This window comes from Anolis sagrei, chromosome X (genome assembly GCF_037176765.1).
Source record: "Anolis sagrei isolate rAnoSag1 chromosome X, rAnoSag1.mat, whole genome shotgun sequence".
NCBI classification, from domain to species: Eukaryota; Metazoa; Chordata; class Lepidosauria; order Squamata; family Dactyloidae; genus Anolis; species Anolis sagrei.
The window spans coordinates 33,665,751-33,689,476 of NC_090034.1; the positions used below are offsets into that span (position 1 = coordinate 33,665,751).

The 23,726-nt window shown below is 45.2% G+C and overlaps 2 protein-coding genes across 3 annotated transcripts in view; one reads left to right on the top strand and one right to left on the bottom strand.

The window, feature by feature from the left end:
• Positions 1-7,990, top strand: part of UBE2L3 (ubiquitin conjugating enzyme E2 L3) — a 28,245-nt gene extending 20,255 nt beyond the window's left edge. The window contains exons 3-4 of the mRNA XM_060785919.2: positions 3,023-3,209; positions 5,874-7,990. Coding sequence (XP_060641902.1) covers positions 3,023-3,209; positions 5,874-6,028 — 342 coding nt within the window. The 3' untranslated portion in view covers positions 6,029-7,990. The remainder of the gene's footprint in view (positions 1-3,022; positions 3,210-5,873) is intronic.
• Positions 7,991-11,403: 3,413 nt separating this feature from the next.
• The window catches only part of YDJC (YdjC chitooligosaccharide deacetylase homolog), a 36,188-nt gene continuing 23,865 nt past the window's right edge, over positions 11,404-23,726 (bottom strand). The window contains exons 1-6 of one of the 2 annotated variants that reach the window (XM_060785917.2): positions 22,927-23,441; positions 20,515-20,693; positions 17,807-17,966; positions 16,177-16,276; positions 13,390-13,567; positions 11,404-12,500 (exon numbers count right to left, since the gene is read on the bottom strand). In XM_060785917.2, the coding sequence (XP_060641900.2) occupies positions 12,146-12,500; positions 13,390-13,567; positions 16,177-16,276; positions 17,807-17,966; positions 20,515-20,681 (960 nt within the window). In that variant the 5' untranslated portion in view covers positions 20,682-20,693; positions 22,927-23,441 and the 3' untranslated portion in view covers positions 11,404-12,145. Of the gene's footprint in view, positions 12,501-13,389; positions 13,568-16,176; positions 16,277-17,806; positions 17,967-20,514; positions 20,694-22,926; positions 23,442-23,726 lie in introns of those variants that run through there. The other variant, XM_067473161.1, reaches the window with a different exon arrangement.

Below are 23,726 nucleotides of genomic sequence, written 5' to 3' on the forward strand. Positions count from 1 at the left end.
AAAACAAACTTGGTAGTTGGTTAAATGTCCTTTGACCAGTATCTGGCCACTTGGAGTGCCTCTGGTGTTGCCGCAAGAGGTCCTCCATTGTGCATGTGGCAGGGCTCAGGTTGCATTGCAGCAGGTGGTCTGTGGTTTGTTCTTCTCCGCACTCGCATGCCGAGGATTCCACCCTGTAGCCCCATTTCTTAAGATTGGCTCTGCATCTTGTGCCAGAGCGCAGTCTGTTCAGCGCCTTCCAAGTCGCCCAGTCTTCTGTGTGCCCAGGAGGGAGTCTCTCATCTGGTATCACCCATGGATTGAGGTGCTGGGTTTGGGCCTGCCACTTTTGGACTCTCGCTTGCTGGGGTGTTCCAGCAAGTGTCTCTGTAGATCTAAGAAAACTATGTCTTGATTTAAGTCATTGACGTGCTGGCTGATACCCAAACAGGGGATGAGCTGGAGATGTCTCTGCCTTGGTCCTTTCACTATTGGCTGCTACTTCCCGGCGGATGTCAGGTGGTGCAATACTGGCTAAGCAGTGTAATTTCTCCAGTGGTGTAGGGCACAGATACCCTGTGATAATGCGGCATGTCTCATTAAGAGCCACATCTTCTGTTTTAGTGTGGTGAGATGTGTTCCACACTGGGCATGCATACTCAGCAGCAGAGTAGCATAGCGCAAGGGCAGATGTCTTCACTGTGTCTGGTTGTGACCCCCAGGTTGTGCCAGTCAGCTTTCGTATGATGTTGTTTCTAGCGCCCACTTTTTGTTTGATGTTCAGGCAGTGCTTCTTGTAGGTCAGAGCACGGTCCAAAGTGACTCCCAGGTATTTGGGTGTGTTGCAATGCTCCAGTGGGATCCCTTCCCAGGTAATCCTCAGAGCTCAGGATGCTTGTCTGTTCTTAAGGTGAAAGGCGCATGTCTGAGTTTTAGATGGATTAGGGATCAGTTGGTTTTCCCTGTAATAGGCAGTAAGAGCACCTAGAGCTTCGGAGAGCGTCTGTTCTACCATCTCAAAGCTCCCTGCTTGAGTGGTAATGGCACGATCATCAGCATAGATGAAACTCTCTGTCCCTTCTGGCAGTGGCTGGTCATTTGTGTAGATGTTGAACATGGATGGAGCAAGCACGCTCCCCTGAGGCAGGCCGTTCTTCTGTTTCCGCCATCTGCTTCTCTGGCCCTGGAACTCAACAAAGAAGGTCCTGTTTTGTAGCAGGTTTCCTATGAGGTGGGTGAGGTGGTAGTCCTTTGTGATATTATACATTTTTCTCAGGAGGAGGCAGTGGTTCACAGTATCATAGGCTGCTGACAAGTCTATGAAGACAGCTCCTGTGATCTGCTGCCTTTCAAAGCCATCTTCTATGTGCTGAGTCAGGTTCACCACTTGCGATGTGCAGCTTTTGCCTTTTCTGAAGCCAGGTTGCTGTGGGATCAGACAGGGGTCTATATTTTCCATAATTCTATGCAAAATAAGTCTCAGTAGATCGTTATTGAACAACAAGTTGCAGTAGATCAAGTTATTGAATAACAGCAAAAGGGCTTTTATTGTAAACTAGGATGGGTTCCCGGCATTGCCTGGGTTATTTGAAAAAGTCATTTTTTTTAATTTTACATAATTATAAGGTTGTGGGTGAACTACAACTCACATCATGCCAGGTTAACCCCGAGAAACTCCATCAAGTTGGGCAAGTTTGCTCTAGATGCATCATTGGTAGGGTTGGGTGTGCTCTCTGGCTCCAGGGTAAACTACAACTCCCACTATGATGAGTCAGTCCCCTCAAACCCCTCCAATAGGTTGAGTTAATCATGGGGGTTCTGTGTGCCAAGTGTGCTCCAGGTCCATCATTGGTGGAGGTCACAATTTTTCTGGTTGTGAGTGAACTACAACTCCCAGAAAGGAAGGTCAGTTTCTCCCAAAGCCCTCAAGTCATCAGATTTCGGCATATCAGTTATGCATGACAAGCTTTGTCCAGATCCATCAGTGTTTGAGTTTACAGTGCTCCCTGGATGTAAGTGAAGTACAACTCCCCTAAATCACGGTGACTATCCTCCAAAGAGCTCCAGTAGTTTTTGCTGGTCATGGGGGTTCTGTGTGCCAAGTTTGGTCCAGGGCCATCGTTGGTGGGGTCCAGGGTGCTCTTCAATTGCAGGTGAACTATAAATCCCAGTACTTACAAATGGCTATAAATCAAGGTGAATTCCTACCAAACCTCTCCAGTATTTTTCTTTGGTCATGGGGGTTCTGTGTGCCGAATGTGGTCCAGGTCCATTGTCAGTGGGGGTCACAATGTTCTGACTTGATGCAGGGTGAACTACAACTTCCATCTTGTGGAGTCAATCTCCCAAACTCCTCCAGTATGTTTAGTTGCTGATTAGTTCTACTCTATTTTTGTGCAGACAAAGTTGAAAAGAGTAGGAGAGGGTTAAGGAAGAGGCAGTGGGCGGGATCATGCAAATTCCACATCATTGATGAGAGTAAGAAACACTAGGATATTTCTGTGGTAGAGGAAACATGTAAAATCTAGGATGAAATGGTCCCCGAATGAAAGCATTCCTATGATGGTAGGCATTGTGGTGTTTGGGGAGGACATTGTCTGAGGTTGGGCTACATGTTCAGGGCACTCGCTATAACCTGCAACGTCATTGGAGGGAGGGCTTCTGGTGGCTTCTCAGCACTGTGGATTAAAACTGTTTGTGGAAGTGGGAGCCCCAGCCACATACACATTTTACATATTTTCACTTTTATTAAGTATATAGAAGATAGATATAGGTAAGATAGATCAGGCTGCTCAAAGGGAAAGGTTGAGGACTGGACAAGGAATCAGAAGTGTTCTGATTCCTAAGCTGAGCATTTTGATATCCGACTCCCTGGTCCTTTTCCCTGTCTTAAGTTTATGCCCACTCTCCTGTATCCTGATCTGCTATGGTCAGTTCTGAGATTCCAGTGAAGTCGTAACCCCCTAGATTCCTCTGTTTATTATGCCTAAATACTACCTAAGGTATCTGCTCTTGGCCCATTCGTGTTGCCTTTCCATTGCAGGACAACCCTCCATACGACAAGGGGGCCTTCAGAATCGAAATCAACTTCCCGGCAGAGTACCCATTCAAACCTCCTAAGATTACGTTTAAAACAAAGATCTATCACCCGAACATCGATGAAAAGGGGCAGGTTTGTCTGCCGGTAATAAGTGCTGAAAACTGGAAGCCAGCCACCAAAACTGATCAAGGTAAGCCCCCACACCCCAGTTTCTTCCAAACTAACTCTGGGTGTAAACGGCTTGATTGTCTTTAAACCTCTTCCTACTGGACAGCTTAGAGTGAGAAGAGCAAGGAATTGAATATCTTTGGATGAAGGAGGTTATCAAAACTGCTGCTTTTCTTTTATACTTCCCTACCCAAGGTAGCCAGGAAATAATAGCTTTTGGGCTAGTTATAATAGCTTTTGGGCCATATCAGAATGTCTTTATCAGACTCAGTTGAAGCTGATTTGTATAGTATCAAAGTCATCCATTACAAACAGGTGTTGTGCAGAAAGCCACGTTTCTTAGGTTAGGTTTACCATTTCATTTACCTTGGTCTCATTGAAATGCTAGCTACCTCTGGGCTTAGGATCATGTATTTCCCGGATTTTAGTAATAATTTGTTATCAGCACGTCTTCAAGCCAACCTTGCGATAAGGGTTTGGAGCCAAGGTTTAATGCTATTGCTTTCCTTCTGAGGAAAAGGAGAATGCAACTTGCCCAAGACTACTCAGGTGGTTTCCATGACTGAGAGCACACTCACAAAAGTCTTTATAAGGACTTCCTCCTTCATTGCAGCAACAGAAGACTTCCTGTGCATGCTGTTCTTTTATACAAATTCAGGAACCAGCAGGTTGTAGGCCCATCTCGAAATCATTGTGAGCTCCACTTGAGGCTAAACAGCTTGTGTACTTATTTCACTGTACTCCTCCTCTTCTCCACTGCAAACATACAGTAGCCCTGTGAAGGGCAATCAGGATGCAGAAGGCAACTCAAACTCAGTGAGGTTTTTAAGCTAAAGTCTTCTCCTTTTCATGCTCTTCCACACGAAATACTACTACTACTACTAATAATAATAATAATAATACAATTGGTGCTGACAAAATTATCATTTGTCAGCTGCAAAAGGCCACCCTACTGGGATCTGCATACATTATTCGCTGATACATCACATAGTCCTAGACACTTAGGAAGTGTCCAATGTGTGATCCAGTACAACAACCAGCATAGTGATCTTGTTTGCTGTGTACTAATCTTGTTGTGTTTCAAATAATAATAGTAATAATAATAATAACAATAATACATTTTCATACCCACCTCTCCCTAAATCAGGGTACAACATGAAGCCAAAATACAATACTAAAAAGGTAAAACCTTTCAAATCCATAGATTAAAAACACATAGACATTATTATTATTATTATTATTATTATTATTATTATTTCCCATCACCATCCCCCTGAAGGGACTCGGGGTGGCTTACAAAGGCACTCCAAGGTGCATATGCAACATATAATAGGTAAAAACAGTGCATCAGTATAAAACAAGTCACATCAAATTATAACAACCCTTGACAACACATATAGCATAAAATCAAAATAATACAATTTTAAAAACAACAGTAGATAAACTGTGTCAACTTCATATGGGTCCATTCAGTCTACTCGAGGTCAAAAGCCTGTTTGAACATCCATGTTCTTAGGTTGAAACAGAAGCATTTAAGGTTGGGGGCTAATCTGATCTCTTTTGGGAGGGTATTCCAGAGCCTGGGGGCAACTACTGAGAAGGCCCTCTCTCGTCCCCATCAACTGTGCTTGAGACGGTGGAGACTGAGAGAAGGGCCTCCTCTGTCTATCTTAGACCCTGCGCTGGTTCATAGAAAGAGATGCAGCCTCGAAGATAGGTTGGACCTGAAGCGTATAGGGCTTTATTGGTGATTACCTATAAATAAAAAATAAAGCACACATTAAAATTATTCATAAGTATAAAATGGTAATTTAAAATTCATACGTGAAAATTGACTGAATAGGTCTTCTGGAAGAGATAGGTCTGTTTTAAATTCAAATAACATGTTTAGCTGTCAACCACTGCAAAGGCCCTCTTGTATGACCGTTGCTAGTTGGGCTCTGGTTTTTAAAAATAAATGTTCTGTAGAGTCTTAAGGGCAAATTATACAGGAGAAGGCTATCCTGTAGGCAACCTGGACACAAACTATGTAGGGCTTTAAAGGTCAAAACCAACACTTTGTACTTTGCCCGAAAACTAGTTGGCAACCAGTAGAGTGACTTTAGTATCGGCTTAATATGCTCACTCCTGGGTATATCTGAAACCAGTCTGGCTTCTGCGGTTTGAACTAATTGGTGTTTCCAAACTTGGAACCAAAGTAGCCCAACATATAGCGCATTGCTGAGGTCCAAACTTGAAGTGACTCATTTTTAGGGCATTTAGAACTACAACTTTGAAGTGAAGTACTCACAAGTTTGTATGGCTTGGTAGCAGCTTTAAACGTATGAATGCCTAGATTAAACAAATTTGGTCAGGATCGCAGGTTTTTGTGGTCTGCCAAGACACACGTATACTTGCCTTTAATACCTCTGCAGACCAGACCACTGACACAGATTTCAGGCCAGGTCTCCTTCTCTTTGCAGTTCTTGTGTGACCAGTTCACTGCTCTCTATATAGCCAGGTCAATCCTTGGATGGCAGATGCCCGGGGCTGTATTGAAAGCCTTTTCCAGCTTAGCAGGACTTGCCCCAGCTTGCACTCAGCCAGCATTGCCTTCAAAGAGTGCAGGCCCATCTCAAGGACTTTGTGCCCCCCCCCCCCCGCATACTGACCTCTTTCTCGCTTTCTTTCCCCCCCTCCGCAACAGTAATCCAGTCCCTCATAGCACTGGTGAACGACCCCCAGCCCGAGCACCCACTCCGGGCCGACCTAGCTGAAGAATACTCTAAGGACCGTAAAAAATTCTGTAAGAACGCGGAAGAGTTTACAAAGAAATATGGTGAGAAGCGACCAGTGGACTAAAAACAAAACAAAAAAATCAAAATCAAAAATCTGACAGAGTTGATGTCAGCAATGTGTGTTGAGAAGACCTGGAGCAGTGCATTTCAGACACACCACAAAAGCAGGACTCTCTGGAAAATTGGCAAGTGCCACCTTTCGGTGTCCACTTGTGGCTGTTACTAACTTTCTACAGTTTCTTAATCAAAAGTGGTCTAGGTAACCTGTAAACAATGGATTAAAATTAAGATGTTCTAGTTCTGCTTTCTTTGTTTAAAATCACTGCTTCAATATACTTTCAAGGATGCTGTTTCCTTTTTTTTTCTTGTCAGAATTTATCGAAAATATCTTAGACTTAATCTGCCCTTAAAAGTTCAAAAGGTTGTGGCTGTTATTTCTGATTTTCCTCTGCAATCCTTCCTTCCCATGCAATTTGTTTTTCTCCTCTCCTCCCTTCCCCACAGACTCACACACTTATGTCTTAGCAAAATTATATTGTCCCGGTTTGGAAAAAGAAAAGGAGAAGGAGTTGAATATTTGGCATTTCCCCTCCTTTCCCTCTTCACCATTGCATTGCTCTTTGCAAAACTTGATCTCAAGTTTCTCTTAACTTCGTCTTGTCACGTAAATACACCGCATTGACTCCATACACTTGAGCCCCCCCCCCCCCCAGCTTTATAGACATTTTTTTTCTGATGTTACTATAATTATGTTTATTAAACAGGGAACTCCAAGCTTTGTGTGCTTGATTGAATTGTGATATGGATTAGGCCTTGCTTCGGGGGAATTTTTGACACCTGACGTTCTGTAACAAAGTAATATTGGGATGTGATTTTAAAAAAAAATTCAGTTGTGTTCTTAGTATCTATGCAGAGTACCTAGAATAATGATTCAGAATAGCGTTGCAAAGCAGTTTGGGGAGAAAATTCAGATTAGGGACCAAGAGGTACCAAAATGAGGACATGGTTGTTGTCCCCTCGCCAATTCCTCCACCCTTCGAAGAGGGGCATTGCAGAAGGAGTATTTCTTGAAAATTTGGAAAAGCAAATTTGTAATCATCTGGCGACACTGATCTAACCTATGACTTGTCTCCTGTGGAATGGAAAACCAATGTTCCCCTAATAACAGCTTGCGTGATTGTTGTCGAAATCATGAGGGACTTCCATTAAGCAATAAGTGGCCAGTAGTTGGACATATCCGCTACCGCTGTTCATAAGATTCCAGGAGTAAATGCAGCATTCTAGAATGATACAAGCTAACAGAGCTTTTTTTTAAAAAAAAAATGCCATCCTGCTAAATTCAAGTGACATTCTTCTCATTCAGAACGGAATCCCCTTTGCATTTTAGGATTAATGTTTTGGGCTTAGGACGCCATTCAAACGTCTGGGCCACGTGACCAAGACCCATGTTTTAAATGTCAGGTTTAAGCAAGCATTTGGCCCCATCCTCATGAAATCCAAAGAGAGCAAGACGTACATATCATTCTGTTTGGCATCTGTAAGTCCCTCCCCACTTTGGTGAACGACTGCCAGGAATCTGGAACCAGTCGTTGCCTTTGCCACGTTATGGGGCTCATATATGTCAGGGCCGAAGTGTTAATGTCCAGGCTTTTAATGTTTGTACCTCCTCTCTCTCCCTCCTGCCCTATGCCAGCTTTTGATTTTGATAAGGATTGACAGCCAAGTACCTCTCTTGATAAGTAGAAAACAAAACCAACCCACAAACTTCTTTCTTTTTGGGGTATGAAGCATCTGTTTTAAGTGTTCTTAGGGGGGGAAATATTCTTTGGTAGATGAGTAAAATTTTAAAAAAACTACCTTTACGTAACGGACACTTGCATTTCCTAAGTGTGTGTGTTCAGGCTTGGTGACCAGCACTGTCTATTACCAAAATTTCCACTTTTTTGTGTCCTCATTTGCAGAAAGTTGGTATTGACTTTGTTTCATTCACGCTACGCAGATTCAAAAATAAACGAAAAATGCCAAATTTTATCTGTCACGCTGACGTGTATGTAAATCCCAAACCTGGTTCCGAACAAACCCTATTTGTTTTCCACCTGTTGGTTGCCTTTGTCGCTGCCCTCATCGCATATGCCGCTCCCGACCCATGCCTCACTATTGTAACTTTGATGGGGCAAAATAGATCTTCTATATCTCTCTTTTCAAGTGTAAACCTCTCAGGTCAAACTGCCTATATGTGAACTGGTGCTCTCTGAAAAAGGAACGGAAGAGCCGAGGCGGAGGGAAGCATTTAATCTTTCACCATTAGGTACCAAAACATTATATATGTGTGTGTGTTCAAACAATGGTAACACCTCAGAACACTGGGTTTGTGCAGAAAATGTTTTACATAAACCCAGCGCAAAAAGTAAATTTTGTAGTCCTGGTAGTGCACACTTTTGAAGCTTCCCTGGCCATGCTTCTCTTAGGCCACATCTGTATCAGCAAGCAGCCTGATACCTGGGACATTTAAATTGCACCTAAGAAAATCCGAAATGTTTGACCTGACAGCTCCATATGCTAAAGCTTCTTTTGTTTCAGGGTACTTACCTTCTTCACCTTTGCTCCTCGAGACTTCTGCTTTTTGCCAATCACCAAAAAGTGAGGTTTTTTTCAGTTGAAGACAAGGCATGCAAATAGCCAAGGTGAAGAGAAAAGTTGAAGCAATGTAAAACAAATCTCAAACAGTAGGGTGCTTCAAAGAGGTGAGCCTCCGTAGCTGAGACATCCTTCCAGCTACCTTTCCAGCTTTTGGTAGAGATTTTGAACAGGCCTTGGAGTTACTTGCACTCACAAAGCAACTCCATAAGGGCAGCAGAAGCTGGCAAGTCCAAGGCCTCTTCCATTTGGCACAGAAGAGGTGCAGCTTGTGGGGAAGCCGTGGCCCAGGTGTCCCTTTTGCGTAACTGAGGCATGCGTGGATGCCAAATAGTGAAGCGTTTCCAACTCAGGCGTTCACACTTTGGTTCCCTCCCCCATCTGGTTCCCGAAATGAAGCTGAATCCTAACTGTAGTTTTGAGATCTCCTCAAGGCTACACTGCCTTTCTTGTACTGGTATAGGCTTTCTTGCAATTCCATTCTGCTACGCTGAATAAAAAAATGCTCTCAAAGGTTTTGTGGCATGATTTCCTTGCATCGCAACAGAGGTTTGGCCAAGGCTTCTGCCGAGCCAATGCAAAGCTGAAGTTGCCCAAAGGACAAATCCTGCTTTCAGGGGCAAGGATTTGAAGATGTTTTGTAAGAAGGAATATCCTCCAGAGATGCTGTCTTTTAGCTTTTTCTGGTCTGCCTTAAAATACTGTATACTTTTCTCTCAAGAGTCAAACCATTGAATGCATTGTTGAATGGTGAGTCATGTTGTCTGCTTGGATGGGTTTCAAACTGGCAATATGAAGCAAAATGGTGGAACGGTTCAGATTGCCAGGTCTGGCTGGTGGTTTAGAGGATTGCTGTACCTTTGGGGGAAAGCTGATCTCGGCATGAGATGCTCTGAAAAGTTCACCTTTTCAAGGTGCTTCATACAGGCACTGCTCTCTATTCACTGCCTCAGGGCTAACGTGCTTTTGTGTTGTGTACTTATGCATTGTTGGTGCACCAAGAGGGAGGAGAATGGGGAGAGAGGCATACTGTCTACACCAGGTATGGGCAAACCCAGGCTTGGAGGCTGGATGCAGTCCCTTGGGCTCTTTTCTCAGGCCCTCCTCACCAATCCTATCTTCCTTCCTTCGCTTTCCTTCTTCCCTCCCTCTTTCTCCTTCCCTTCCACCCTTTTGCCCTTCCTTCCTTCCTTCCTCCTTTCCATCCTTCCCTCGTCTTTCCTTCCCTCTATCCTCTCCCTACTTCCCTCCCCTCCCTTTCTCCTTCCATCCTTCCCTATTTCTTCCCTTTTGTCTTTCTTTCCTTCATCTTTCCTTCCACCCATCCTTCTCTGCATTCATACCTTCCTTCCTCTTTCCCTTCCTTCCCTTCCACTGTTTCATCCTCCCTTCCTTCCCTTTTGGCTTTCCTTCCCACATTCATCCCTTTTCCTCCTTCCTTCCTTCCTTCCTTCCTTCCTTCCTTCCTTCCTTCCTTCCTTCCTTCCTTCCTTCCCTCCCTCCCTCCCTCCCTCCCTCCCTCCCTCCCTCCCTCCCTTCGTCTTTCTTTCCTCCTTCCAACACCGAGCAGCCAGTCCTCCTAACAGGAAGTACTAGCATGCGGCCCCCAAGTTAGAAAGTTTGCCTATACCTGGTCTATACTCATAAGTCTATAAATATTTTATTCCAAAAATCGACCCCCCCAAAAACTTGGATTGATTTCTCCTCAGGGCACTACCGTACCTTAACACGTTCAAATTCCATCCCTGTTTCTCCACAGTGGGTATTTTTGAATGCTTGTTTGAGTAAATGGTGCCTGGACCCCTTACGCAGCATTGGTGCTTTCCCATCTCCATTGAATGAGCCTCAACTTAGTAACTTGTCATATCAAAACCCTTCATTGTGGCCTCCGAAACCACCCTTATAGATCGACTTATACATGAAGATATATAGCGTGCATTTGGGACCATCATACATGATCATATTCTCAATTGGTGCAAGTCGGCTCTGGGCTCTTGCCTGCCTAGGGGCCCAACATTTAAAGCAAAAAGTTGTCATTTCCTTTTCCCTTTACTAATTACTTCCCTAATTTTCCACCTTTGTTATCCTTGAAATTTTCTGTGTTACTTGAATGATTTGCACAAGATTGAGCGGTTTGCCTCAATGGAGCTGCAAGGTTTCATTGCTGTACAGTGTTCCCTCACTTATTGCGGGTCTTACGTTCCAGGACCACCCGCAAAAAATGAAAATCCGCGAAGTAGGGACGCTAGCTCTATCTCTCTCATATGTGTGTGTGTGTGTGTGTGTGTATGTATATGTGTGTGTGTGTGTGTGTGTGTGTGTGTGTATATATATATATATATATAAACATTCCAAGGGTGAGGCAGAAGTGAGAGATTTAAGGCACCATGCACTTTTTTTTTTTGCTAGCTGTAAGGCCGTGATTTACATACTGCTTTGTATCTCCTCCCTCTCTTTTTTTATGATTGGCTGCCTCTCTCCCAAGGGGGAGGGAGAAACCACCTTCCACACTCCATCGTTGCCAGGAGGCAAAAACCCGCGAAACAGCGAGTCCATAAAAAGCGAACCGCAAAGTAGCAGGGGAGCACTGTACTTTGATTTGCTTGTGTACACATGTGCAGGAAAGAGGTGCTGTCTTGGGAACTGCTGCAGAGTTCCAACTACTGTAATCCAGGTTTGGATTACATGAAACTTAAAAAATAAAAAAAAAATCTGTTTTGTTCACAAACTCAAGAAATATAGGTGAGATCCCATAGGATATGGGCCTTGCAGGTATGGAGGCAGCTGAAACCATACACGCTAGAGTGTTAGTTTATATTTTATTAAAATATTTCTATCCTGCCCAACATTGGGCCAAATGAATGCCAACCTCTCCCTTCACACTTTGTGGCCATCCATGTTCCACACCCATTACATCCAAAGCCTGAAAGGTGTTTAACAGCCAGAGTCCTAAACTCTTTAAGCAGAACTAAATTCAATAGGGGCAGCCATATTTCATCCCAGAAGGCACACACATCCCAATGTGCTTAAAGCTAAAAACCACAGCTCTGGAACTAAAGGCAACGAAACAGCCCCATACAGTGTTCACTTTGGCAGTAGGGTGCCCCATCGAGCAAACCAACCACTAGAGCCACCCCTTAAGCAGGATTTCAACCTGTCAAGTTTCCCCAAGTTCCTCACGCCTCCAGATGAAGAATTCCTGCAGGCGGTGGGTGCGTACAACTCTTACCATTGCTGATACAGCTGATAAATTCCCATTGTCACCAGCATGAAATCAAGTCATGCTGGTGAATGTTTATTTTTCAGGTTGAATTTATGGAGGCCACACTACCCCAGCCCCAATTCAGGTCTGGATATAGTGAGCTCACCTGATAGGTTGAGACTCCTAATACAGGGAAGCTCATCCAAGGATGAGAATGGACTCTCATTCCTCAATTCCAAGGTGTTGCTATTTGGGGCCATAATGCTACAATGCACCAGGGGCCATACTTAAACTGACCCTGCCTCCTCCATCATTCCCAACCAAAGGATCTACTGCCCTCCATCACACTTCGAGCTTTTTAAATGAGCACAGCTCAATGTTCCTCGCTTTATAGCAGCTCTGCAGTTCTGGTTTTTTCAAAGTCTCCAGTTCGTGCAAGCGCTCCCAGGACTGGGAGAAATCGTCCGGCCCTTCACCGCAGCCCCCAACTGGCGGAAGGCTGGGGTACCCAGGATGCGTCATCAGTTCAACGGTGACGCTTCGGGCTTCCCGATCAGAGCCCAGGAAAGGACTCAAAGGTGCAACAGAGTCCTTATTTGCCTGGTAAGCTGCAGTCGCATTGTCGATCGCGCCGAGAATATTGCTCATGGACATGTTTTTCCCCATGGTGCTCAGACCTATGTATATATCTGGCCACCTGTTGGGAAAGAGGATCAGTCAATCCCAGAAATACAGATAAGAGGATACCATAAATCTTGACAGCTATTGCTTTATAAAAACATGTATACAAGCTGAATGGATTTTAGCAGCATTGCCATTGGGAAGATGGAGAAAGACTTTCCATGTCAGGTTGCAGCAGCGTGCCTGCAACAAACTATATTGAAAGCAAACCAAGGTGGGGGGGGGGGGGGAAGCGAAATTCTGTCCTAGCCATTCGAACTGTAGTTCCTTGTGGCTGCCTGCAGCAGGCGAGGTGGACAGCAGCTACCCACAAAATACCTTATGAAGCAATATGTGAATAGCAAAACATAGAAGAGAGAGCAGATACATCTCTCTCCGGTTATCACCAATGTATTAGAAAGGGATCTTTAGGTCTGATTGCCAAAAGTGGAGACTGGTGAAAGAAAACATTGCCCTGGATGCAATTTAGAAGAGTTTCCTATTAACAGAAATAAGGCCAAGGAACAATTGGACTTCATCAGCTGAGGTTTACCCGCACTGTCATTTTTGCTCCACTAAAGGTCTCCAATACTATCCTTAAATAAAAGAAATGGTCAAGCATCAGTAGCCACATTTGGCCGCCCTCCCACCCCACACATTTTCTTCATAAGTTCACCAATTTTCACGAGCTCCTTTGCCACCCAAAGAGCCAAAGTAAACCCAAAACTGGTCCACATATATGATGGTTTGGGTCAAATACACCCAGAGCTTCTAACCTCCTTGCCCAAAGCAAAAGACATCAGTGGATTGGCCGTACATGTGTTTAATTTTGTTGGGGGGGGGGGGATATTTTTTTACCAAAATGATTTGAAGATGAGTCGGGCACCAGCAGATGCAACATTATTTCCCAAACATGGCTGCCTCACCGTATGTGGTGCTTTCGGAACACATCCACCGTCTCGAGCGAGTCCTTCTCCACACTGCGATAGAAAGCCATCAAGGAAGGGTCTATCCAGCTGCAACGAGGAAGATCTGGTTCTATGGGGACCCGAGTATACATGATCCCGTAATCCACTAGCAGCTGTGCAAACACATGCCTTATCTCTGGAAGAAAAGTAAACAAGCGGAAAGTTACTCGGATGTTAAACTCTAGAAGTAATCCTAGCGTTATGCAAAATCAAGCTGGGTGGTATTACAAACCAGTGAGTCAGGTGGCTTCCACACACCTCCACTAGCCTGTCTTAAAATATGTTGCTATCATGTTACCAGTTTTGAAGTAAAAGTTGACAGCCCAGAGAGTTTCTGTACTCAAAAGCGGTGGGCACATACACGCCTTCTGCCTTGAGGGGCCCGTTTCCTGATGTCAGACCAGGCCTTGGTAGAAAAAGGCTTTTTTCCCATCCCAAATGGGGACTGCCCACACATTTCTGGCTGTCCTGAACCTCCTCACCAAAATGAGTTCAAGATTTGCCACAGTCTCCAAAACATGTGCACTGACCTTACACTGCAGAGAGGGACCAAAGCTGGGGGGAGTTTCCTTTGGGGGGGGGGATTGGACTTTGGGTAGTTTTCCCCAGTGTCGCTGGGAAATTTCCAACTACATGAAGGGACAAGCATCTGCCCCTTTCATCTTTAGGAAAACATTCCCAAGGCATTCTGACTCCCAACTGTCGAAGCAAGAGCAAAAACAACAAAGCTGGGAGTGCATTTTGGCTGCTAAAGCTACACCTCTGGTAGCTTTTCTAATACAGTCAGCCCCCCAGATATAAACATTTGACTTACAAAATGACTCATAGTTACAAATGGGGATGAGACAACAGAAAGTGAGAGAAATTCACCCCAGAAAAAAAATATCATGGGGGAAAGGGGTCTCCACTGAAGCTTTCTCACCAATCCTTGTTTCCACAACAAGACATTTTTTTTTCAAAATCCAATTATCACAGGGATAGAAAGTGAGATGAAATCTTCTGAACAGGGACACAGGCAGCAAAATAAACACCACAGGGGTGTTAACCCTTCCCTATGCTAGCCAAAGATTTTATATATATATGGCTGGAGCAACACTTTAAAAAGTACCTGTTCAAACTTACATACAGTAGTCCAAAAATCAACATACAAAAAACTTGGGTTGACTGATCCATCGGTCAATGTATGGTATCCCCTCTCTTATCCTCTCAAATATGAACTATTATCCCCTTCTCTGAATAAAGTGGTGAAAGTCAAGGATGTAATCTCATTTCAAACTTCTGGTCTGAGACCATAATAAATACAAGGGTTTAGTCTGCCGGGAAAATCCAAAAGAGCATCGAGACCTATCTACTGCATCCGCTACAGTGCCACTTCTGGTCTTTTTTAATGTCTGGGCAGGGGAATGATGGTGGTTTCCCTCTTTCTGTGGGATGACCCTTGAGTTGTACTTATACCTGCCCTCGACTTATACTTGAATTAGACATACATTATGAGTATATATGGTAACTAGTGATACATTAGGGATAGGGAGTGGGTACCATGGTAGTGAGAAACCTATATTCAAGTAAGAGGCTACATATCAGAAAACTGGACAACGGTATCCATTCCACTGGGGATGAATTTCCCGCAGTACCTGTAACACCAGTACCAGTACCCCAGACACTGGACAAAACAAATGTGGAAACCATCTGACACCAATGCAAGGAATGCTGCTGTCAGGTAAGTCTTGGGGGGAGGGGGGGGCAGGACACTATGCCAAGGGTCTCCTGAGAGCTGGAGTCAGCCAGATGTCAGAAACATTCTTTTGGGGGGGGGGGGTCTAGTTGTTTATCCAAACCTTCCCAAAAGTATTGGACATTTGGTTCTGCTTCACTTGTAAGGCCTGCATTGCCTTCTGCGGAGGGCATTACGGAAGGGAAGGCAGATGGCAGTTGTCACCAAAACAGCTGCGCCTGACCTAGAAAGCAATGAAAACAAGTCCCTCCTGCAAACCAGCCTCATGGCAACTTTATCAAAACAGGTAACTTGATCTGTAAGCAGCTGTTGGCAGATTTGCAAGAGCTATAGATTAACTCTTTCCTGGCCCTTGGGCAGAACAGGAGGGGGGAACAGCAGGTCCAGGTCCTTCTTGACGCAGCTCAATAAAGAGAGTGGGAGTGTGCTAAGCACCACCTTGCCCATAGGTCTGCCATCAAAGATGCACTGAAAGAGGTGAGCAGCTGTGTCACTCCATTATCAGCAACCCAGAAAAGGCATTACTGGGAAGAGGCACAATTGTGTTGGTTTCATCGTTCTGTGCCTTGAAGCCGACTCTGCCTTTTGGCAACCCACTCCTTGTGTTTGTTTGCTGGCATTTCTTCCCCATCAGGTTCTAAAAGCATCTTGTGCAGTGCTTCCCAAACTCTGGTCCTCCAAATGGTTTGGATGTCAACTTCCAGAATTCCTGACAATCAGCTAAGCTGGGAGTTGGAAGTCCTAAAGGCCAGGAGTATTACGTTTGGGAAGCATCGGTGCATTAGCACCGTAGAATTCACACATGAAGTTGTAGTTTGTGTGTCTCACCAAATGACAACTTCCAGGATCCCTTTGCACTGGGCCGTGGCCATTCAAATGAAGTCAAATTGCACTGATTCTACAGTATAGATACCTCCTAACCTGGCAATGTCTTTGGGATCTGACTGCCCAAGTTTCCTATATGACTAAAAGTGGAAGGAACGGGGAAGAAAAGGGGAGGTTGACTCTACCTGGGAGAACGTGAACATGTTGGTGTCCATCCATATGGTAGGGCAAGTGGCCGGTGAGTTTATGGAACAACTCCACTTGGGCTGTGAGTTCCTGCCTGACCTAAAGAGGAAAACGGTCAAGAGTTTATTCTTAATACACGCCAAGTTTGATTTTCTACAACAAACACTTTGGGAGAGGCCTGGCCAAACTGTTGCTTATGCCCAAATTGCCTCTATTTAATGGCCATTACCTCACCATGTTTTGGGGCTTCAGTAAACTGAAAAACAACACAGATGTGACCAGGATACATCCGGCTGTTTCTTTAAAGCAGTGGTTCTTAACCTATGGGCTGCGGACCACCAGTGCGTCTGCGAGGATGAAAATCTGGGCTGCGAGCCTTCCTCTTTATTTATTTTATTTTCTGATTCTTTCACGCCACCTGCCACACCTTCCCTGTCGCTGATCAGTCCTGCTCCCTTGGATAGACTACATCAGCTCTAAATTATTATATATGGTTTAAAAGACTGGGCTGTGGTGCAGCTAGTTAGTAGGCAGCTGCATTAAATCACTACTGATCAAGAGGCCACGAGTTCGAAGCCAGGTGAGGTTGGAGTGAGCTCCCGACCATTAATAGTCTAGCTTGCTGTTGACCTATGAAGCCCAAAAGACAGTTGCATCTGTCAAGCAGGAAATTTAGGTACTGCTTTATGTAGGGAGGCTAACTTAACTAATTTATGACACCATAAAACCTTCCAGCAGCGTGCAGAAGAATGAGGAAGTACTCCGTCAAGGACTCGATGTCACAAGTGGCTGGTGTTGTTTTGTATATTCTTGTATATAATGTTTTAATGTGTATAGTGCTGATATTTTAATCGTGTTATGAAGTGGCATTGTGTTGTTACTGTATATTCTTTGTATGTTAACACATGTTGTGAACCGGTCCGAATCCCTCTTTGAAGGTGAGACGGTCAGTATATAAAACCTCGAAATAAATAATAAATAAATGGTGAAGCGGCAGCTTCCCCTGTGGCCAGGTTTGAGCATAACCTCATGAAGCTGGAAAGCTGGAATGTTAAATTGCCTCAATGTCTGTCTATATATGTTGTATGTCTAATGGCACTGAATGTTTGCCATGTATACGTGCATTGTAATATGCCCTGAGTCATCTGTGGGGTGAGAAGGGCGGAATATAAATACTGTAAATAAATAAATAAATAAAGGCGCCACAGATCCCCCTGCCTCTGTTGCAACAAGAGTGACTGGACTTGTGAAACCCTCTTATAGTGCTGAGGCGTATTAAATATGGTTTTCTGTGGACAAGCAGATGGTGACTGCTGATGGCATACGTTCTGTATCAGAAACTAAAGCTGATGTGGTCTATCTAATGCAATTTTCTGAATCAGCACCCCAAATAACCAGACCAAATCTAAAGTTGACCAAAAACTGATTCGTAACCCTTTTGGTACTAATGTTGGGAGAGTGGTCCCTGGTCAAAGTGGCCCCTGGTCAAAAAGAAAAAGGTTGGGAACCACTGCTTTAAAGGCTTAACTAGGCCTAAACATGGCCTAGCCATCCAACCCACCCAAAGGGGATCGGGCTGGCATTGCCCCCGGGCAACTTTGAAAGGGAACACCTCTGCCTTCCTCTCACCTCTGCCATGTTCAGATGGCCTTCTGCTAACACCCTCCGGATCCCCATTTTCCCGTGAAAGAAGCCTTCCGTGTTGAGCAGTGAGGAGGACTCCTTCAGGGCTGGGCAAACAGGAGAGCCTTCAGAAAGGTTGGCATGAAGCCCAATCGGGATGTGATGCCTACAGAAAGGTGACATGAAAACGAAGGTCAGCTTCCGGCTTTTGCCAACAAGTGACGTTTCCTTGAAGGATGGAAAAGGTTCACGTTATGTTTCATGAGCGATGTTGAAGCCTATGTATTCTAGAAAAGGGGGCAAAGCAATTGATGTGGATTACAACATGTCAATTGTGTGTTCTTTGGAGGTATGCACAACAGAAAGACCATAGGATATTTGGGGCACAGAAAGACCTTATGATACTTAAGATTGTCAATTGCAAAATATGTCCCCAACCCAAATGTGTTAGACCACAGCTCCCATTCCCCCCAGCCAGATTGGACTGGGGACGATGGGGGCTGCAATCCAACGATTCCAAAGGGCGATTCCAGAGCGAGGACTCCGCATGTTATCTGCAGTCTGGGAGTATTTCTGACATTGACATTCCTGCCCCAGCGCCCAGGCAATCCTTTCCGTCAGCAGAGGCGGTTAAAAGGATTATGGTGCTGGCCATTGCGGTCTAAATTTATCCTAGTGGTCAGTTTAAAAAAGAAAAGGCTGACCCAGCAACAAGCTTCTCCCAGAGATGTTTCACATGTGAAGCTCCCTTTCTGGGCAGCTCACGTTGGCACAGAACCACAGGGAGATAGGGCCCTAGCGAGGGAGAAATCGAGTCTGAACCATGGAAGGGGGAAAAGACCTGGCTCCCTCAGCTGCTTCTCCTCAGGATTCAGTTTCCAAACCACTGATCAATATCTACCCAGAGATGTGCCCAGAACTGGACAATCAATCTGATCTGGATTGACGGGAGCAATTTCAGTCTCGTGTCATGTGGCCTACTTTCCCAATTCCGCCAGGCCTGGCATCTGAACGCCAGGCCTGGCATCTGAAATGAGGCCAGGTGGTTTCTATATTTACCCAAGGCAGACCTGGACCTTCCAGAAAGAGAAAACTACCCCAGACATACGCAGGAGTGTAAATCCTTTCCACACCACTTTCCCCCCGCCCACCCAAAGCAGGAAATATATAGTCAAGGCAACACTGCAACAGGGACTTCTTGTTATTGTTATTGTTATCATCATCATCATCATCATCATCATCATCACACATGCCTGACATTGCCAGGTGTTGGAGAGGTCACTGCCCCCCGACTTTTATCTCTTCTTTCCCTTTCCCTTACCTACTTACCGACCTTCCTCCCTTCCCCTCATAAACGTGTCTCCTTTGAGATGTGCGAAGAGTTCCCATTGTTATTTGATGTCGATGTCTAATGTGTTATGATTTCAATTATGGTTTGTTTACGGCATGTTGTGAACTGCCCTGAGTTCCCACTGGGAGAGAAAGTGGAATAGAAATATATTATTATTATTATTATTATTATTATTATTATTATTATTTCCCAGTGACATCACAGAGGGCCACTTTACCTAGCAACAGCCTTTGTGGTACAGACACACAGATATACTTTGATTTTTAAACAGAGAGATGTTTTTTATTGTAATCTCTTAGGTCAAACGGCATATATGTGAACTGGTACTCTCTGAAATAAGAACGGATGTTGTTAATAAAAACAGATTATGCTCATCACCTTAGGAGGAGTCCCCAGTGGCACAGTGGGTTAAACCCTTGTGCCGGCAGGACTGAAGACTGACAGGTCGCAGGTTCGAATCTGGGGAGAGCGTGGTTGAGCTCCCTCTGTCAGCTCCAGCTCTCCATACAGGGACATGACAGAAGCCTCCCATAAGGATGGTGGAACATAAAAAAAACACCCAGGTGTCCCCTGGGCAACGTCCTTGCAGACGGCCAATTCTCTCACACCAGAAGTAACTTGAAGTTTCTCAAGTCGCTCCTCACACAAAAAAAATCACCATAAGATATACAGCCCTTCAGATTTTCCAGATCTGCACCACATAGGGCTTTGCTGGCCCTCTGTGATGTCACTGGACTGGCTGTTGCTAGGTGAAGTGGCCCTCTGTGATTTCACTGGGAAAGAAACGTAGTGCCTGGAAATTGATTGGCAGCCAGAAGAGCTGTTTCGACAAAAGACCTCTGTGCTTCCATTTAACTATCTTCCTACAGCCTTTTCTTTGGGTGGGTGGGCGGGTGGGAGCACTGAAATGTCTAAACCAGGGGTCCTCAAACTAAGGCCCGGGGGCCGGATGCGGCCCTCCAAGGTCATTTACCCGGCCCTCGCTCTGGGTCAACCTAAATTTGAAACGACTTGAAAGCACACAACAACAACGACAACAATCCTATCTCATGAGCCAAAAGCAGGCCCACACTTCCCATTGAGATACTAATAAGTTTATATTTGTTAAATTGTTCTTCATTTTAATTACTGTATTGTTTTTAAGTGATTTTTGCACTACAAATAAGATATGTGGCATGCATAGGAATTCATTCATGTTTTATTCAAATTATAATCCGGCCCTCCAACAGTTTGAGAAACTGTGACCTGGCCCTCTGTTTAAAAAGTTTGTGGACCCCTGGTCTAAACCATCTTCCAGGGCGGCCCCAGGTAGAACATATGACCACATCCAACCAGGATGTCATTTCCATAGTGGCACTCTCACCTCTTTGCCAGCTGAACAGCATCCGTCACGGCAGCACCATTGACCAGAAGGGAAACGTTGGACACGGCGCCCGTGAGGAAGCACTCCACGATGCCTTGGTTCCTCCGCGGGCAGTAGCCAAAATCATCTCCGGTTATAATGAGCTTGACGGTGGCCCTGGGCATCATGGGGAGTCAGCCCTTAGAGCAAAGGAAAGGAAAGCCAAGGAGTTACCAGCATGGCAAGGCATGGCACAGGAAGTGACAAGAGCAGGGAGGATGTGAATCAAAGCATGAGTCAGCGCCAACCCCAATCCTCGGCATGACTATATCCCAAACAGAGCGGAGGGCCATGTTGTGCCCTTTGCCAGCCACGCCCCTTGTGGCCGTGTTGCGGAATTCAGAGCTGAAGGCGTGACCACATACTACATTACTCAACAGATCTGCCCCAGGCATCTTTTCCTCGCCCATCCCACAAGTCAAAGATCGATGGCTCTTAAACATCCGGTAACAGGGCACAAAGAGCTCGTACCACTTTCTTGTGGCGAGCCTTTCGCAGAGGACTTCTGTCCCACCCTTCAGACTGGCAATGCTGCAAGGCGAGGGAACCTCTAGCCCTCCAAATGTTGCGAATTGGAGTCCCAAGATCTGGGCAGCTGTGCCACCCATGGCCTGGAACCATTGAGTGTTGTGTAATTGTGATGTGAAAGCTGTGAAGGCTTTGAGAGAATGACTGTTATCGTCTTGGATTCCTGGCCAGGACTCCTGCTACATTTCAGGTATTAGGTGGATGTGCCAGCATGGGTGATGGACTTGGACCCTAGAGACCGGGATTCAAATCCCTTCACCACTATACAAAACCCAATGGGGTGACCTTGATGAATGAGTCCTATATGTTCTTCTCTTTGTTCCTTACTTAGAATCCCAGAGTTGAACGAGACCCCAAAGGCCCTCCAATGCAACCCCCTTCTGCCAGGCAGGAAGATACATTCCAAACCCTCCTGACAGATGGCCATCTAGCCTCTGCTTCAAGTCCTCTAGAGAAAAGAGACTCCACCAGTTTCTGGGACAGCATGTCCCACTGCCAAACAGCTCTTACCACCAAGAAGTTCTTCCTAATGTTTAGGTGGAATTTCTTTCTCTTTTTGAATTCGGTCCCAGTCTTTGTCCTAAGTATGTTTATGGTCAGGAATCTGAGAAGTCCCAAAACCCAGAGGGCATCTGGTTAGAGAAAACTCCACCGACTTACATAAGTCCAAGACTTTTGCACTAATGTATGTTTCTTCCACAAAAGTGAATACAGTAGGCTTTCAGTTAACCAGAACTCCCAAGCAAATGGCAAAAAATGGAATAATCCTGCATCCACACAGCAATTTTTATGACACAGTAAAGCTGCATCCCATTCTATTTGTCTTTGCTTACTTTGAACAACTGTATGTGTATCAAGTCAATACGGAGTTTGTGGTATGGTCTAGCATGGGATATAGTACATATTAGTTATGTTCTAGCAATCACTCTCAGGCAACCAGAACCTACATTTAAAGGGCCTTCTCACTTAACAGCAACCTGACTCCCATATATGTCCCTTGGGCCTACTGCTCAGGATCCCATTCTCTGCCCTAACCTCCCATTTTTGGAGCTTCCTTTATTTTATTTTAGCACTATAACTCCCAGAGGCCATGCTAGCAGCAAGATTCTGGATCCTAATGGCAAACTGGTGCCAACTTCAACACATACATATGTGTTCTTTCCCCCATCCTTCCTTTCCTTCCAAAATTTCCTTTCTTCTGGTCCTTCCCCCCCCCCCTCCCCGTTTCCTCCTTCCTTCCTTTTGTTCCTTCTTTCCTCTTATGCTCCCTCCCTCCCACCCTCCCTCCTTTCCTCTTCTTTTCTTTCATTCCTTCTTTTGGGCCTTCTTTTTTTCTTTCCTCCCACCCCCTCCTTTCTCTCCTGCCTCCTTTCGTTCCTCCCTGACTCCTTTCCATCTCTCCTTCCTCCCTCCTTTCTTTCTTCCCTCCCTCCCTTCTTCCTACTCTCCTTCCTTCCCTTCTTTCTTTTTTCCTTCCCTCATTTCTTTCTTCCATGCCTCCCCCCATCCTTTCCTCTCCCCCCCCCTTTCCTCCTTTCTCTCCTTCCCCCACCCTTTTTATTTCCTCCCTTCCTTTCTTCCCTCCTTCCTATTATCCCTCCTTCCCTCCCTTCTTCCTATCTCCCCTCCCTTCTTTCTTTCCTCCTTCCCTTCTTCCTATTCTCCCTCCTCCCCTTCTTTCCCTCCTTCTTTCCTTCCTCCTTTGCTTTCTTCCTTTCCTCCCACCTCTCCTTTCCTTCCTTCCTTCTTTTCTTTCAAGATTCAAGAATTTGGCGTTAATGGGTGGATTTGTCACTCTGCTTGCAGGGGGCCCTAAATACACAGGAAGAAATGAGCTGTACTCACGAGGCATCCGGTTACGAAGCAGAAGCCAAGGAAGCGCCCACCAAATTGCGACTTGGGGGGCCTTCCGTCCTCCCAACCTTCCCTCCGAATAACGCAACTGTCTGTTGGAGAAGCGAAGCAGCCGCCTTGCCCTCAGAGGGCCAGGGAAGGGTGTTTGTTTAGGTGTGTCGCCCTTAAACAGGCCTGGGCGGTGCAAGGGAAATCCTCTATTTAGAAAGTGGAGGTATGAAGTGCTTCAGGGACAGAGATTTCTCAACCTTCACCTTTCTATTCCATGAAAACTCACACTCCAATGCAATGATTTCTCGTTGTCACAGACCAACGATAGCCGTTTGGGGCCCCTCCGCTCCCAAGACATGTACAGTCTTTATTCTCTCCCTTCCCATCATTCTGGCAGCCCCATCTCAGGGTTTTCTTGGCCACGATTCCCCCAGAGGAGGTCTGCCTTTGCCTTCCTCTGAGGCAGAGAGAGTGTGACTTTACCCCAGGATACCCAGGGGGCTTCCACAGCCAAGAAGTTTTTTTTCATCATTATTACTATTGTGATGGTGTATTTATACCCTGCCTTTTCTCTCCTCAAGGAGACTCCAAGCAGCTAACAATCCAAACTCAAAGAATGCATGAATTCAAACCAAACACACAGAACACAAAAATACATTGCAAGTATTATCAATCAACAGTGAAAACCATTAAAAATATATAAAAAAACACCAATACATTGACAAGTCAGTGAAATCTGCAACCTGTGTTTGTGTATGTGTGTATGAATGTGTACATATGTATGTGTGTGTCTCTCTCTC